General features: G+C 34.8%; 1 protein-coding gene across 1 annotated transcript in view; it reads left to right on the forward strand.

The window, feature by feature from the left end:
• The first annotated feature begins 7439 nt into the window (after positions 1–7439).
• Positions 7440–18734, forward strand: part of lmbrd1 (LMBR1 domain containing 1) — a 50787-nt gene continuing 39492 nt past the window's right edge. Inside the window, exons 1-3 of the mRNA XM_028469471.1 lie at positions 7440–7541; positions 10987–11163; positions 13171–13234. Coding sequence (XP_028325272.1) covers positions 7476–7541; positions 10987–11163; positions 13171–13234 — 307 coding nt within the window. The 5' untranslated portion in view covers positions 7440–7475. The remainder of the gene's footprint in view (positions 7542–10986; positions 11164–13170; positions 13235–18734) is intronic.

Raw genomic sequence — 18734 nt, forward strand, 5'->3', positions numbered from 1 at the left:
CCAATGTGATTTTCAAAAATGTATTTACCATTATTATCTGCTATGTTACGTTGTCATTTTCTGCCTTTCTCACATTTTACTGTTTGGTATCTGTGAATATAACTAATTGTTATACATTAATCCAGTCGTTTGAAAATAAAGAAATTCAACAGATGAATAAATAATTAAATAAAAAACAAGACATTGTGTACACAGATTTACCTGATGACAGTGAACTACGAGTATAGTCAAAATAAATACTTTGGTAATATTTGGTTGAGGTAAAATCTGTAACTTTATTATAATATTGTCCTTTATTGTACTGTACTTGAGCACCATTGTAGATTGCAGGGTTTTGTGTGTGTTTTTTTTTTTTTTTTTTTGTATTTATACAGACTTCGCAGGTTCTAATAGGTTTTACAATATACAGTAAAGCTCTGCTTTTGCGCAGATTTTGACCACTTTTTAAAATAAAAAATTCTATGGTAAAAATAAATACATCTAAATTGTGTTGAAGGAAGTAGGGGTAAAAAAAAATCAAGGTTACAAGTCAGACACAATATTAAGAAACAAATTAATTACAGCTCATAAATGTTTTACAATTAAAATTGTATTATTCTTATCATATATTTTAATATTAAACAATGACATTCTATAATTTTTTCACTATGTACTACTATTGCACATGAGGGCATTCACCATTCTCCTAATGAAATTATTCAATAGGCTAAACAGTGTGACAGGAATTTATTGTTGACTTATTGTGTTCTGCATGGCTTAATGTGTGGTAAGTGCCCTGCCTGTCATAATGAACTGTATAACAAACACTGCTCTCTTCATTCTAAGTTTTTTTCTTTTTTCTGTGTGTATAGCTTCATTATTTTCCCAGATATGTACACACATAACCACAGCAAACAGTATTGTTCCGGCACATGGTGTTTGTCTTGAATACAAATACACTAATCATTGTATTGTGAGACTTCATTGGTCAGAACATAATTGTAATAGGGGCTTGGAGGCAAAACACCTGCTCTTTTTTGTAGAATGATTTACTAAACTCACATATGGTGAAGTACCAGACAATGATGTTGTATTGTCATAGTCTGGATGGAGACATAGCCATTAAGGTGTGTCTTTCATGTGTTCATAGAAATTACAAAAGCCAGTAGAGGTTTCTATTTTATTATTTCACGGAACTCAAGCATTGAACCTTTATAGATAGACAATAAAAAAAGAAGACACAATTACATGTTAGTTTGCCTGCAGGGATCATTTTGTCTGGTTCATCCATTGAAAATAGAGAAAGGAAATCAGTTGGTGGCAACCTTTGTTGGATCTCTGCGTGATTACTGATACTCAGTCAGTGACTCAGAGGTTTAGTGATTTTCACATAAACTGAACCTGATGTGAATGTATCAACAAGTCAACAAGCACAATTCTTTTAACCCTCCTATTATCCTTAGGGTCAATTTGACCCCATTCAGTTGCTGTGTTTCTATTGCCCTTGGAAATGAGTAAAATCTAAATTGGGCAAAAAAAAACTAGTAATGGAGACACCTGAATTTCAACATAACACTCAAATATTGCTTAAAAAGTTTTGACTCTTTCATGAGGAAGTATTTCAGATGTTTCGATATTGAAATGTGTTGCAAAAGCACCATGAAAGCACTTTTTCCGCTAATACACGTCACAGGATGTGACATACTTGGTCACATGACCACTTTTCTCCGAGAAAACATGGCATGATACGTAGAAGAGGAAAGCGGAACATTTTTTTAGCATTATACCTTAAAATTATTAGTGCCACATTAGATGTGAAACAACAAAGGTACTGTATGTGGTGTGTTGTTATAAGGAGGTTTTGAGGGTCCATCTTTCTGCAGCATCGTCTCGCGGGATGAGATTTCACGGGAGTTTTGAGGGTCCTGCCCAAAGCAATGGAAACACATTAAAAGTGCAATTATATTTTGTTGACATTAAGAAATATTGCTTTTATTTTGCGAAAATCTGCACTGGAAACCCATCTAATGTTTATCATTATTTTGCTTTATATTTCATGACTTTTCCTAATTTGATGGGCACAATTGAAGCATAATGATTATCATGATAATTTTTTCTCAATGTGCTTAACGCATATTGCATGCATTGGTAATCCTCTGGGGTGAGTTCGCCATTGGAACCAGCTCCCAGTCTTAGTATGGGAGTCTGCTACCCTCTCCACCTTTAAGGCTGAAGTCAAAACCTACTTATTTGCTAAAGCATATGCCGTATAATAGCATTAACCTAACCAATAAGAACAAAGCCCTCAACCTAAAAAGAGGAACTAAAAACTACGATTAAATAGTAGAACACCGACATTATATTCACACGATCCACCATCTACACATAGCCCTAATGGATTGCAATGGGACGGTGTCCAGACACAGTTGTGCCGGCTTGTAAACAACCCCCCACTTCTGTTCCTCATTGCATAACCCATCATACTGCTCACACTGCTTCACACCATTTACACTGATGTTCACCCCATATATCATTACATGTGGCCAGTACAAGACGAAAACCTCATTTGTAGTGGTAGCATTTCAGAGCATGGAGGATGCCGCAAGACATTTAATGTTAACCCAACCACTAGGAACGAGTGTATCATAGTGTATCATGTTTTCAGTTTCAGGTGTCTTGATGCTGCAGCCGGCGGATCCTTATCAATGGTTCACAGCTCAACTAGTCTGGAACACTCGGATGGACTGATCAATGGTTCATGGCTCAACTAGTCTGGAACACTTTGTTATGGCAATTTTTATATTCATCATCATATCGTCAAATGTATGTTCATGTGTACAATTTGTCATGTTTTAATACATGATGACTCCATTACTCTTTGCACCTTTGAACAGCTGAATCATGTTAGATTAAACAGTACAGATTGTATTGTACTCAGTGCAACACAGAGTCAAAACTCAAACTCACATGCAGATATACACGAATGCACACACTATCAAGGATAGATAAGAGTGGCGCCCAATCTTACTCATAATATACACGTCTTCATCATCCTCAAATGTTTCCACTGTTGGGCATCTGACTCCCCCCTTCTCCTTACCTCAGGGTGGAACTTCTTATGTTATCTGTATAAAAGCTTAAGCTGTGAAACTGTTGGACAGAGCGGGTCTCTGTCTTCGGATCCCCTGGCCGGGCGGTCACCAATTTTGTCCATCTTTGTACTCTTTTTTACTTAGTTTTATAATAAACCTTTTTTTAATAAAATCATCAATGCCTCGCCTGGACTCCATCACTCAACCAGAGCAATAAATCATGTCTCCAAATGAGGTCAACCGCAAATTTGCCGTGACAACTTGAATGGACTGATCAATGTTCATGGCTCAACTAGTCTGGAACACTTGAATGGACTGATCAGTGGTTCATGGCTCAACTAGTCTGGAACACTTGAATGGACTGATCAGTGGTTCATGGCTCAACTAGTCTGGAACACTTGGATGGACTTTGGTTCGTGGCTCAACTAGTTTGGAAAACTTGGATGGACAGATCATTGGTTCACAGCTCAACTAGTCTGGAACACTCGGATGTACTGATCAATGGTTCCTGATGGTGGCGCTAGAGAACAGGTCACGTTAATTATCAAGGGGTTATTTATGTACTCAACAAATAAACAAAGTGCCTGACACAAAAACTTGGCCAATATTTTTCTGAAAATCATTTTCTGGAGGAAAATATGCCTGAGGTTGGATTGACCCCAAGGGTAAAATGTGTGAGCAATATTTGAGAATAATAGGAGGGTTAAATTAAGTGCTCTGAGTCCATATTAACAGCAAGAGTAAAACAAAGATATGAAAATATCAAGCAAATACTCCTTGTACCGACCCTTGAATCGAAGATTGATTTTTTGTGCCTGGACCCATAATCCTCTTTTTATATATGCCCACCATTCTGCTGGAATGAAAGTTCTTCTTTTTTTTTTGGGGGGGGGGGGGGTGGGGGGGCGGGGGTGTAAGTGTTTATCATGCAGGCAAACAGCCAAACTACTGAATGAAAGCATTTGGCTTAGAGATTGCATTAATTACTGGCACATCTATCTTTGCTTGTAAATTGATAGTGGTTCATTGATAAAATTCATTATTTTGATTAAAAACTTTCACGATTCAAGCTTAAATTCTTGTAATATTATTAAAACAATTTTGAAGAACTAATCAACCCGTAATAATGTTGTCCAGTCAAGTGAATAACTTTTCAGTGGTACAATTATGTTTTATTTTCACCCACAGCTTCTCGGCATACAAATTCCACTATTGACTGGTATGATTTTTAACCTTGCAAAAGTTTTTTTAAAAATTATGAAGAATGGCTGGATAGAAAGAGGGTTTGACAGATTCTCTGAAATCTCATGCATCCTGATTGGAGCCCTTGCTGAATGATATACAGACTCATACGTCAGACATCTCTGATCAATCTAATCATATATCTACAATATCTACAGTGCTATTTCAAGATATTTAATTATCTGTATGTGAACTAGTTCTCTGTCTTAGAGCAACACAATCATCAACAAGAGAGTGAGATAGTCTTGTTTTTGTGTGTGGATAATTAATAGCAAGCATTACCTCCAATAATAAGTTACAGACATGGGAATACACCTGCAGGCACACTCATAGCACCCCACTTCAACCAAGCTTGATCGACATTTACAGTTAATTAAAAAACTAATGAACCAGATAGATTCTTCAAAAATAACCTACCTCAAAAAGAGACGGGAGTGCTTTTCAACTTTAAAAAAAATCATTGTCATTTATTCTGTGTTTTGTTAATTATATTGAATTACACAGTTTTTTGGTAAATATATAAGGGTATATTTTTAGTCTGCCTATTGTTTTAGCTGCTTGTTCTTGGTTAAGGATGCACCTTGCCGTGTATTAAACAGACTGACAAACAAACAACAAAAAAATAAAAGAAATAAAGAAGTAATGTTAGGCTAAACAGGTAAATAAACAAAAAAAAAACAATCATAATTAATAACTAAATAATCTTGGAAAGAACCTTATTTATTAACAAGCCCATTGTGAAATACTTCCGCTATCATACAGGAAGTGGTGTCAGTAATTATGTCTATAGTTGCACATCCAAACATGGTGAAAACCTGCATCATAAAGTGCTTTACATAAACAAAGAAGAACAATTTCATCATTATTTATTGCACAAATCAAAATTAGATTACACTGAATTATTGAATGTGGTTCATAAACAGCACACGTCGAAAATAGAATGTTAAAATTGTTATTATTATTATTATTATTATTATTATTATTATTATTATTATTATGTTTTTAACATAATGAAAGACAATTATTCCAAAAAAAGCTTTAACATTAGGCATCAAAGAGAAGAGATTTTACAAGAAACGTGCAATAATAAAAAAAATAAATAATTTAGTTATTAATTGTATTAGTTGTAATCAAAGACTCAGCTTCTAAATTATTACATACTTTAATTCATCAATGAATTTCTCAGTCATTAAAAATATGTAACCTGAAAATGTAACTCTTAAACTAAGGACTTTGATAGAATGCCCCCACCCCGTGAAGACAGATAGCAAAAGATCAAAGACAGCTGAATACAATCTTCTCATGTGAGTGTGACGCAATCATGATACAATCACCTTCTCAGGCTTGTGTCCTCTAAACCAGTGGTTCTCAACCTTCTAAGCCCGCGAAAAATAAAGGTGCCATAGAAAGGGGACCCCACTGTCCCTGAATGTGGTTGAACACAGACATGAACATTGAAGAATAGTCATGTGGAGACAGGGCCATCTATAAAGGGGAATAAAGAGGAGAGATTTTTGAGCCCATCCATAAAATCAGCAAAATGATGGTCCATTGTTCTATAAATCTGTGATAACCACATTTTTCTAAATAATATCCACTATTATCCAGGAAGTTTATTATTATTTGAGTCATAGTATATACTGTACATATATATTGTTTTAATCAAAAATAAAATGGGTTAAAGAGACCTAAAATTGTGGAAAATGTGGTGAAATTTGATTTTAAAAACCACAAAAATTTATCAAAAATTGTCTATTAGAGTGGGCAAAAACAGACTGAAAAAGCGGTAAAAATGGTTCAAAGTGTCATTATTGAAACAAAGATAGGAACAATTAGATTAAACTGACAAATAATGGGCATGACAAATATGGAATATGGTTAAATTTGCAAAAATAAGCATGAAATATGGTGAAAAGAGGTTAAAAGTGACAATAATGGGTCGACATATATGCAACATTAGGTGGGAAAAGTGGGAGAAAGGTTTTATAAGTGCTGAAAATGTCTTGAAAGTCGAAAAAAAATGGGCAGAAAAGGCATTGAAATTTGATGGAGAAGTGGCAGAAATGGGAGCAATGTAGCAAAAACTGCATTAAGAAGAGCAAAAATATGACAAGAAAAAGTGGTGAAAATAGATTAAAATATGGCAAGTTTGATGTAGTTGCAAAAAAGGGGTAAAAAAACCAAAAATGGTCTCAAATTATTCAAAAAGGACTTTTTTCAAGGCGTCTGGCAACCCTAAGATTGAGGGTTGATCTATACCCTCTGACACACTGGATATCCACAAATGATTTCATTCTGCTTAATTAAAACATAATCTGAGCTCTATAGCCATTTTCGATTAAAATATGGCAAGTTTGGTGCAGGAGAAAAAGGGTGAAAAATAAGTAAAAATGGGCTCAAATTGTAAAAAAACCCCAAAAAAAAAACATAGTTTTTTGAAGGCATCTGGCACCCCGTCCGTGTCTCGTGACCCTGACCCCAAGGTTGAGAACCCCTAGCTGCTCTAAACGTCTTAAACAGCCTAGTTCACTCACAATTGATGTCAACAAATCAAGAAATACATTTCAATTTGTAATTTTCAATTTGTGAATGATAAATGTCCCCTTATAGCTTTCATGAGTATGGTCATTACTGAAGGTACTGTACTTTCAAAGTTATTACCATCACATACAATATACTTCCTAACCCCCCCCCCCCCAAAAAAAAATAAATAAATAAAATAAAATAAAATAAAAAATAAAATAAAAATTAATTAAATAAATAAATAAAATAACAATTTAAATACAAAAAAATAAAAATAAAAAGTATAAACCCCCACCTCTGAAACAAACAAACAAAAAACAGTCCCCTATGCTAGTTATTGATATACAATGTTTTCAAGATTTTCATACATATATATATATTTTAATTATTACGTTATGATAAATAGGTCCCAATTTGAAGACAGAAAATCTAAACTGAGATAGATAGAGGCTATACATTTCGACGTTTAAAGTAAGTATTTTAACAAATTGAGTTTATAATCGTACACATTTAGCTTTGTACTTTTAAAAAGTACAAAACTCCCTTTTTTGTTTTAGTTTTCTTAAGTGTGAGCCCTTCCCCCGTGTACCCTCATGACGTCACCAGAAGCACGTGGGTTTGTTATTACAGGAAGTGAAGATGGCGGCTGAGTCGGTCGTCTCCGAGTCTGTGCTCGGATGGTCAATTTTCACCATTATTCTCTTGGTAAGCAAACAAAGAGCCGTGCAGTGACATCTCTGTTCAGAAGATCGTTCGGTAGTTATTCATAATGTGTCAAATGGTTGATATATTGTGTTTTTTAGCTTTAGCGCAGTGTCAACTGCGCATTAGCGTTTAGCAGTGACACATTTACAGCCTGTTAATCCTCTAAGGCTTTAAATGACTATTCTTAGTCCTTAGTTTACACCTTAAGACACTTTGAAACACTGGGACATTTTTCCTCACGATTGGGTTTATTTTTGCAAAATTTTGCAAGTGAATTAGATTCATATTTAATATCATTCAACCTTCTAGTTTATTACTACTCTAACATTGATTTTTGATACTGTTTCACCAATCATGGATTTAGAATAAATGAGGAAACCAGAAGTGTGTGGAAGCTCTTTAAACTTATGTATTTTTTATTTTTTTTTTTGTAAAAGAAGTAATAAACAGATTGTAATAGCAAATACAAATAGCATCAAACGAATTAGTTTGATGTGAGGGTGGCTCAAGTCTGACGTCATTACCTCAGCTGTCATTATTTAGCCTGATAAAGTCCTAATTAAAGTCCTTACAGGTGTTTCAAATGTTATGTTATAGTAATGTTCCCAGCATATTCAATTCAACAGTGCACACTGTATGACTGGTTTATGTATTAATTACAGACACACGTTTCTGTCCCACACCCAAACACACACATGCACACTATTAATATTTACTTTTGGTCCACAAAATAGGTTTTCATTTTTGCTTTCTGGCCATAAAAAACCCAAAACATTATATATATATAATTTTTTTTTTTTTTTTTTTTTAAACCACACCCACACACACCCTCCCTGGCTGTGTTCGAAGTCGCATACTAACATACTACACACTCAATGAGTATATACTGTCTACTATAGTATGATTAGGAGGATTGCGATGATGACTGTTTCCTCTGAAGTATACTTCCAAGTTTCCCAAGATGCATTTTGATTTTATGTTCCGCTCACAATGCATCATGGGGCGGTTGAGTATGACTAGTGTGCCTGCCGTGCATACTTAAAAAATGTCCCTAGTAGGGGTGTCCCGATCCCATATTCACATCGTATATCGGTCCGATATTTGCCTGAAAACGAATATCGAATATCAGATTCCAATTTCCGGATTTACCGATAAAAAAAATTAATAAATAAATTCATTTTTTATTTATTTTATTCAATTAGAATACTGTAGCTATTATGTTGAAGTTTTAAATATATGTAACAAATTGGTTAATAATAAATGGGTCAGTTTTTCTCATACCTACTGTTGCTGACTATTGTTCTCTGTTTGAGTAACATCACATGATCAAGCCTTTTTTAACATTCCACACTACAAAATAAGTAATTTTTATTTATTTATTTTTAACGAAAAAATAAAATAAAATGTATGATTCATGCTGATATCGGTATCATATTGGAAATGAAAAAGTTGTATCAGGACATTCCTACTATATAGTATACATCCGGGTATTTCTCGCGTACTCAATCTTTCCATACTATCTAATTGGAACACACAATATAACTCGTTTTGACATCAGACTTATTATAAGTAGTACGTTGGTATCCCATTTCTCCCCCTCACTATGTGTCACACCAGCCCAGGTGAAAATGTTTTATTTTGACGAGTCATTTAATGGATACATAGCCCCACATCATTACCATTCAAATCAAGCAGCCGGTGGCTCAAAGTGAGAGCTTTTAATTGATTCTGCTTGTGGATGGCAGCTCTTGATCTGAATGAGCAAGTGTTTGCAGTTTCATCACCTCCTGATGTCGGTGTGTCTGGAATGAAACCTTAACTTGTTAATTTTTGATCATCCATTCCCCCTTTTAGTGGTAGTGTCTGATTTGTTTCTAACCTTTTGGAAATGCAGTGCTCCCTCCTTTTTTTTTTTTTCTTTTTTTTTACGTCTATCCATCCATTTATCCATCCATCCATTCGGCTTTTCGACCTTCCTACTTTAATCACGGTCACACAGTGTTAAAGCCATTTTGACTCACATCAGACACAGTCTTACTTAACCTTACTTAACCTGTTGAAGGAGCCCAGAGCACCAAAACAAAAGCCCACATCCACTCTCCGGCGCACCACGCATTAGCAGCTCAGAAAGGTCCCAGTTTGGTCCTCTGCCTTCCAGCATTATAATATCCACATCACTACTGGGTAGTTCTGAGTTACACAAGAACCTATAAAATCTCATCCACCTGGTAAATGTCTAATTGGTGAGTTTATTATAATTTTACTTGACAGCTTTTCATTATTTCTTGTCAGTACTTTAATGTGTGTGTGAGACATACTTCACACAGCTCATGCATAATACCTTCAGTCTGGCTGTTTTAACAGTTCCCTCTTATAACTCACTTGACCTTTGAAAGTCATTGACGATACTGTTAAAACTGTAAACTTTCCCAGTGGTGTTGATTGGCCATCTGAAAAAAGATTATTGGAAACTATTTATAGATTTTTTTCCCTGATCAATGACGTTTATTACATAAATAGGATGTTGTTGTTGTTTTGTTCATTTTGGCTTTCACGTTATGTGTCACAATCTCCTCTAGGTCTGTGCTTCTTCTTTACTGTAGTTTTTGTATTTTCTTCTATTTAATGCTGAAACAAAATGAGCACACAAAGTCAAAAGCTTTTACTAGTTTTTTTAATTTACTTTTCATACCTAAAACAATAATGGCTATTTGTGCTTTTATGGCATTTGAAAGCCTGTTTATTGACATCCAAATTATTTTTAATCTAGTCTGTAATTTCTGATAGTGACAAGTCGTTTTTTTCTTCTTTGATCTTGACTTTTGTTTAGTTGATTCGAGGTCACATTGAATAAACATTTAATATTGGCAGTTTAACAAAGTGGCGATTTAGAAGATGTTTAAAGAAACAAAACCCAGTCCAAACAGCCTGGTGCTTTGTTCTCATTCTGGCCACCAGCCTGGCCACTCATTGCATTGTGTGATGATGACATCCCTTTTTTCAAACAGTATTTCTTGCAAGTAGTATGGTTTTGTTGATCATTCTTGCACAAACTACAACCACACAGTCATTTCCTGTTCTTCTTCTTCATAATATCGAGACTTCCGTTTGTTTGATGAATACTTTCAATTTCCAAATGTTCATAACTTCAACTAATGTATCCACCGTCCATATCAAAAGAGGAAAATAGTAATTTACAATCGAAAATCTTTATAGAATTTCTCACAGACTCAATTGTGTTGCTTTTCTCGCAAATGCAAATAGTTTTTCCAGTGTGGCACAATTTAAAGAGGAATTAAACAATCTATGTGAATTAGCTGTATTGCAAATAAGCATTGTTACCTCAAATATAAAATAGGTCAAACACAACCTTTTTTTTCTTGTTTAATCTTTGACTGATTTGGTCATTTATTGACTTTTGGGTTAATTATATTTTCCTTTAAAGGTCATCTTGGCTTTCTGTTGGATCTACATTCGGAAATTTCAAAGTCGTCAGGAGAGTGAAGTTGTTTCAACCATCACAGCAATTTGTGCTCTTGCCATTGCATTGATAACGTCTGCTCTTCTACCAGTGGACATATTCCTTGTGTCATTCATGAAGTATCCCAATGGCACATATAAGGTGAGTGGCAGTTTCTAAACAACAGCATTAAGATTGTGGTTTATATAGTGTTGAGCTGCTTTCAAGGCTGAAATGACGTTTATTTTATTTTCTTTAAAACTGTATTTTTGTATTTGATAATTTAATGGCTGAGAATATCACCTATATGTTGCATTTATTAAGCTCTCGTTTTGCATGTTTTGCCATTAACAATATTTCTTCATGTACAAAATACTGTTTCTAATGTGATATGTGGCTCAGGTGGTCGAGGTCATCTTCTGATAGAGATGTTGGGGGTTCGATTCCAGTCTATGCGTCAAAGTGTCCTTGGGCAAGACACTGAACCCTAAGTTGCACCCAGTGGTCGACTAGCGCCTTGCATTGCAGCTCAGTCCCATTGGTGTGTGAATGTGTGAATGAGCTAATATTGTAAAGCGCTTTGAGACTACTTCAGTGTGGGGATAAAGCATTATATTAATCAAGTCCATTTACTGAAAGTTATAAATCCTTTTTGAGAAGTCTGTATGACTATAGATTTTTTTTGTAGTAGTTGTTGTGAAGTAAAATGCAGAAAATCCTTTCCTTGAAAGACTATTATTCTCCACATTTGTGCTCTACAATAGTGAAAAGAGTTTCAGATAAAAAGCCAAAGTTGCTGTATTATGTTTATTAATATATGATGGCTTCAGCTGGTGAACTTGGATAAACATCACCTACTAGGGCAGTGGTTTCCAGACTTTTTCTGTTATGCCCCCCTGTGAAGAACACAATTGTTCCAGGGCCCTGCCTTCGCAACAACATTTTGACAAAACGGGTTAAAAATAAAGTAACTTTTTATTGGAAAAGGTAAATATTTTGACTATTCATCTTCAAAACTCATGAAAGTAAAAATCGTAGGGGTGGGAGGAATAATCGATGCATCGGAGTTAATGTTTTGAGGGTACCGATACCGCACTAAAAGGCTGGATTGGTAATGGAAAGTACTAACTATTAACACGCCGATACCATTTACAGCATCAAACTCTTCTTTAAACTACTGTCAATATTCAGTCCGCCGAACGGAAGAAGAAAGGGTTTGCATTATAAAGTAACTCGGCGGCCCCCACCGTCCACACTGAGGGGTCAAGGGCCACCCCGCTCCCTCCGGGGGAGTCTGGGTCTCACACTGGAATTGGAAGAAAAACAGGTCTTTTCTTTTTTTAAACACTGCGGAATCAGGATGTATCGGTATTGGCCGATACCAGGCAACTGGGTATCAGTATCGCTATCGGGGGAAAAAAAGGGCATTGGAACAACACTAATCGTAGTTCAGACGTAATTGACAATCAATGCATACATTTCCAATAATACTTTGTTGAAATGTTAAGTTACACAAAATACTGTAGGATATTTTAATGGATTATCTGATATTTTAAAAACACTGTAAGTTGTTTATTATATGTAGTACACTGTATTTAATCTAAAATTTAGACACAGCCCTATTTGTTTATTCTATATGTTAGAATCAATGATACAACTATTTTCTTCCTTTGTCTGAATGCAATTTTTATGTTCCTAAAAACATCAAATGATCAGTTGTCTCTGTTGGAAACAAAGTTATGCTGTGAAAAAGTGCATCTAGAGAATGAGATGCATCAATAAATAATTCAGTCGCAGTCGCTATAATCGTATTTGAATCGAATCATGTGCCTAAAGATTCCCATCCCTAATAAAACGTGCAATCACGTATTTTTCAACAGTAATATTAAAGTTCTTTAGGTGCAAAGAAATAAATATTCTTCTGTTCCAAAACAAGGATTATGTGTTTCTGTTTGTGTTCTGCTATCACAGAAAAGCAGAGGCCCTAACCTTTTCTTTCGCCCACACCAGTCCATTATTTTTTGAAGTATTTACCAGTTTGTGCCACATGTTTAGATAGTGTTTATGAATATTTATTATTATTATTACTATTATTAGGTGTCCTACAGAATTACATTTTGGGTTAAATTCTTACATTGTATGTTTTTCTTTGTTTTCAAAAACATCCAGGAATGGGCAGCAAACAATGAGACAAGAAGTCAAATGGAAGACACTGTGTTGTATGGATATTACAGTAAGTGGAACATCTTTATGGTTTATGAGGGAGCGACAAACTGGTTAAGTAATCATTCTTTTTTTGGTTGTTTCCTTCAAAAATTGTTGGTGCTTTTGGACATCCATTTTTTCCATCATTTTTCTGTTTTTTGAACTCTGCCTCTTCTTTGAATTGGTGGTAGTTTTTGCTAAGTTTAAATAACACCTGGGGCTTGACTCACCCACACAAAAATCACAGGGGGTTAGTAGTGTAGTTCTGAGATTCATTCTGACTGTACTTCTCACAGCAGTGACTCATCAACACTCGGGTCATCTGTATAGATCTGTGTAGTGCCTTTGGATGAACCTCATCCCACCTTCCTTAGAGCAGCATTTCTGTTCAAGTTATGGCTTTTTATTTTTAAAGCTCAGACACTGAAGCTGGTGGACTCTCGTTTAATATCACTACTCTTTTTTTTTTTTCAGATCTCCTCATTAAACAGAAACCCTGATATGAATAAAAGCATTTAAATGTACTTACCTGATCTAATTATGAAAAGAACCATTAATGGTAATGGTGTTATGATGATGGATAATGAAAGCTATTTTCAAAGAGTAATGTTGATGAAAGTAAAAAGTCTTTTGTGATCCAGACACATATTCAACATTTGAGTGTCCACTTTGGTAATTAATCCTGTAAGATTTAAACCAGGGAATGTTCAATCACCTTTTTTGGTCCCTCAAATTTGTAGATTTTATTTCTCTGATGATCCTGTTTTTTGTCCCAGACCCCCTCTTTTGTAGATATTTAAACAGCTTTTTGTAATTTCTGAAAACATAATTTAAGTAAACAATGCAATTATTTATATACAGAAGTTTTACAGTTTCACCTGCATTTGACTTTCTTTTTTTAATGTGCAACAATTAACAAAATGTAAATGTAAAGTGTTTTTGTCTGTTTGTCGTTAGTCAGTGAGCGAGCTCTCTAATAGTACGGTTTTGTCTGTTTTTGGTTCACTGTCTCTCTCTCTGTCATTCCTGTTCTGTTTGGTTTGTGTAACTGTTATGGTCAACAGTTTGCATGTTTCCACCTTTGCGATTTGCTTTCCTTGACTTTGACTAAGCGTCAATTTGAGTGAAGCAACATCGAGTTGTGTGTCTTTATGTGGGAACGCATAAAGACACACACCTAACCTGCCACTGTGGCTAAAAAAACGGTACCTGTATGTATCAAGTAAAATGAAATACTAAGCTCAATTATTTTCATGAGTGACAGTCTTCCAGTCAAATAATCCTGTGAACTTAATATATTACAATTTATTTAATCTTGCATTCAATTCTAATTACATTATTTTTTCAACATATTTCTGCTTTTCTGTATTCATTCAGTGTGACTTCTATGATTGCTCTCATTGTTTCATTGCTGTTTGAAATACATCTGCTAATGACTCATTAGCCTCATTGTTTATCAAGTTTGCTGCCCCTGCAGCAATTGTGTTGCCTGTGATTTCATGTTTGTTGCAAACTTTTCTGTCGTCACACAAAGACAGGTAGGATTGATGGTATTTGAAGACATATTTTGGCTTTTTATTATTTCCACTGTTATGAATTAGTTAAAATAATGTAATTTACTAGCAGTTAAAGTAATTATAATCATAACTCAGAGTGTGATTTGTAATGGCACAAATACTTTTTCACTCCATGTTGTGTCCCTAACAATACATGCTTGTAATTTGGCTATTTCAGAGAGGTACAAACTAGGGTTGTGTTTGACTGATGTATTGCAGGGAATGTGCTGTACTTATCTGTTGGTTATCTGTTACTGCTGACACCAGCTGAACCACAACAGCAGCAAATCTGTTTGTCATGGTAACTTGTCATCAGTTCGTAGAATAAAAATTCATGGTAGATAATTTCTTTGAAGATCTATTAACTTAGAAATAACCACCCTCATAACAACCATTTAAAAGAAAAACGCATTCGATATTCGGTATTATTCGGTATTCGGCCAAGCGTTTATATTTTATTCGGCTTTGGCCACAAATTTTCATTTCGGTGCATCCCTAATTGTAACTGCACAAAGAAGTGCGCTGAAAACCTGGGCATGTTGACCAGCTTGTATTTTTTCAATAAAATCTAAAAAGAAAGTATTAACTTTCTGAATTTATTTGTTACTCTAGGCATTTACCTCAGTTAAGTTGCACTCATGTTGCACTAAAGTCAAAGTTGGTTTAAAAGCCACAGGCAGATTGTATGTTATTTTTTTACTTTAAGTTGTTGGCACATGGTATGTTAAAGCCAATGTTTTGAGTGTAAAATATGCCAGTATTATATATATTTTTACATAATGTTCTCATGAAGGTATACAAATTTACTGATTAGTTGTTTCTTAAGTCATATATTTAAAAAAAATTGCAATAATTGCCTTATACTTTAATGTTGGGATATATTGTATCGTATCGTATCGTGATCTATGTATCGGGATACGAATCGTATTGCCAGATGCCAGGCAATACACACCCCTACTATTTACAATTTGGGCAACTTTATCTCTCTTTTTATTTTTTACATTGTATTTCAGAACAGCCATTTTGCACATGCCTTTTCTTATTTATCAGTGGGTTTACAGTCCTTATGTGGACATTGTTTCTTATTAAAGTTCCATTTCTAATTTAGTAGGCTTACTTAGTGTCTGGAATCATATTTTCGGTATTATAAGAGTTTGTGTTTAGGTATAGTATATCAACCTGATGTCACGGAATAACGTCTCACTGTCACAAAAAAGAAAGAATTTATTGTTTTGTGTGTAGCAGCATGTTTTTGGCAGGTTTATCGTGCTGCAAGACTCTTTATTTTTTCGTGGTGAAACACAAATTGTTTTTGTGCTACTTGGAAGTAAATTCAAGCTGATGTATTTAAATCGGAAGTTATTCCCTTAACCATAACCTCTCATTTTTTAACATTTCTCCCCGCCCTAAACCTAACTGCTCCTTTTTTACTACCTGTATCTCTGAGTTTACACAGTAGTTAAGTCTCAGTCTTACATGTGGGTATCCTGGGTTCAAATCTCCATAGACCTTTTTCCAGCCAGTGTATTTTTATTCTAAGCAGCACGAAAAACGTGTTCTTTTGCGGCCCAAAAAATATGATTGTGTTGGAATTAACAAAAAAAAAAAAGTATTACATTTTGTGACAATGTCACAAAAAATTGTGAGATACACTTGCATATATACAGTATATATCCTGTCTGCATGAATTATCTTATTTCATATCGGCAGATTTCAGCTATTGACTGATACATCAGTTATCTGCAGATACATCGGATATCGGCTTTTTAAAACGCTGTTTATTGGTATCGGCATCAGTTCTAAAAATCCCATTTCAATCAGACTCTTCAGGATCTTCTCTTTACGGTTAGAAACATCCCTCTTGCTTGGAAAATTGGCTTGTTAAGGTTTGCTGAGGATTTTTACCGTGAGAGTAAAAGGCGCGAGTCCATCTGGATCTGTGTTTCTAGACTTTAGGTATGCTTCCAACTGATCAAGACCCAAGCCAAGACATTTTGTCATCATATTTCAGACTTGAAGCTGTTTGTCACAACATTTTCTTGGTGATGATTATGTGACAGAATAATATGAGTTTGTGTCTCATTCAGTCATGCCACTAGATCATACAGTTTCTAACAGACGCTGGCTTAGAACGCCTGTCAGCTATAGTGTTATGTACCCTCTGTTAAAAAAATGCCAAATCAAGGACGACAATCTGTCTTTTTTCCCAGACAATTCAATCAAAGGTACTGCTTTTACTGCCACGATGACATCATGAAATTGGCTTTAACACAGCATCAACACTGCCTTTAAATCTTGCAGTGAGGGACCACAGTGTATTGTTTTATGGACAAATAAATGCATTTTCTTACATGAAATTCATATTGAGTGAGTTCATCACGAGACAACCGTGTGAATAGGCAAAGTTTCCACTTTGTCTTTTTCAAATATGAATTATTCAGTTGGCTTAGTTAGTCCTCAGTGTAGGACTGCCTTGTCACTAATGTAATTTGTTCAATGGATCCAGAAAATGGTTACACTCCAGAAATTTGCCACAAGTCAGAAAAATAGTTCTTGTCATATTTCTCTGTAATTGGTTCATTAAGTGAATTGCTTTCTTGTTAGAGGGCCTCAAAATACATTTTTAGTCCCTGTCCTTGTAATTGCTTTGAGTAGCAGCTAGCATGGCAGTGCTTATGCCACACTTCTTAAAAAAAACAAACTATAAATATATATCAATACCGTTTGTCAAGAAGACAATGCAATTTGAAATGCTCATTGAAGAGACAGGGACATTTTTAGGTTATTGTATAATCATGGCATAGCTTATTATATAAGTTCAGTTATTTTGGTTTGCAGCTACAGCTATAATTACTGCTCCCATGTGATCACAACTCCAAATGTGTAATGCAGGGTCATTTACTTGCAAAGCTAAAGTTTTCTTTCATTTATCTTTATAATGAGAGTTTTTCCCTCACAATTCATAAAAATCAGAAGTTTGCATATTTCATTTCTAATGTATTCAAACAGATGGTATTGGGAAAGTTTGTTTTGAGCATTTAAAGATTGAAGGATCTGTGCATTTCATTTTAGGAATTTAAGTTTAGCTGTGCTACTTTTTTTAGGTCAATTAGTATTTCTATGATATACTGATGCTTTGGTTGTGACTAGACTGAAACTTTTCTGATGGCTGTAACACCAACTTCCTGGTCCATCTTCCTTTTTTTCTTTTTATTTCATTTTACTGTCTATTTCATCTCACCAGTGTAGTGTGGATACCATTATTTTCATTCCTTTTATCTAATTTCTTTTGGTTTCCACGGTACATCTCTTTATGATGCACCAGTAGGTGGAGACCAAGCTCCACGTGTATTGCATGCACAGCTTCCTTCATAATCTTATCTATAGTGCATTTAACAGGAGACCATTTTTGACAATGCTTTCCTCATTGTCTCTTAATAAGTACTTTAATTATATGGCAATTGAAAAAACATTTCAATATGTGAGTGTTCTTTGGTGTAAAAGCATTTTATTTTTATTTTCAAGGCTGATTTGTTTGTGTTCATGCAGACCTGAGTTATTAAGCTTGAAATGGGATTTTAAGAGCTTTCCACATTATATTCCCTTTAACATCAGTTAATGGCTGTATGTGGGAGCTACTTTATCGATTTTTGTTTGCTTTATCAAGTCCTTTGCCATTGTGCGTATAAGGAAGATTTTTTTTTTTTTTTTTTTGCAAAGTAAAATTCATACCAGTAATGCAGGCCGGTAGGTAATTTAATTTATGTTAGATTATTATCAGAGCATCTAAATGAGGTGGTGTCAGATTAATAACAGAGATTAGCAGACAGCTGTTGTTGAATATACACATTGTAAAATGATGTAGCCATTCTATTCCCAGCATATGTCCATTTATCCATTTCCTTGGACTGTCCAGTTCTTCAAAGCAGTGGTGCATAAGAGTCATAAGCAACTGGGCGAAATACCCCTGGG

Source organism: Gouania willdenowi, chromosome 15 (assembly GCF_900634775.1).
Source record: "Gouania willdenowi chromosome 15, fGouWil2.1, whole genome shotgun sequence".
In the NCBI taxonomy this organism is placed as follows: domain Eukaryota; kingdom Metazoa; phylum Chordata; class Actinopteri; order Blenniiformes; family Gobiesocidae; genus Gouania; species Gouania willdenowi.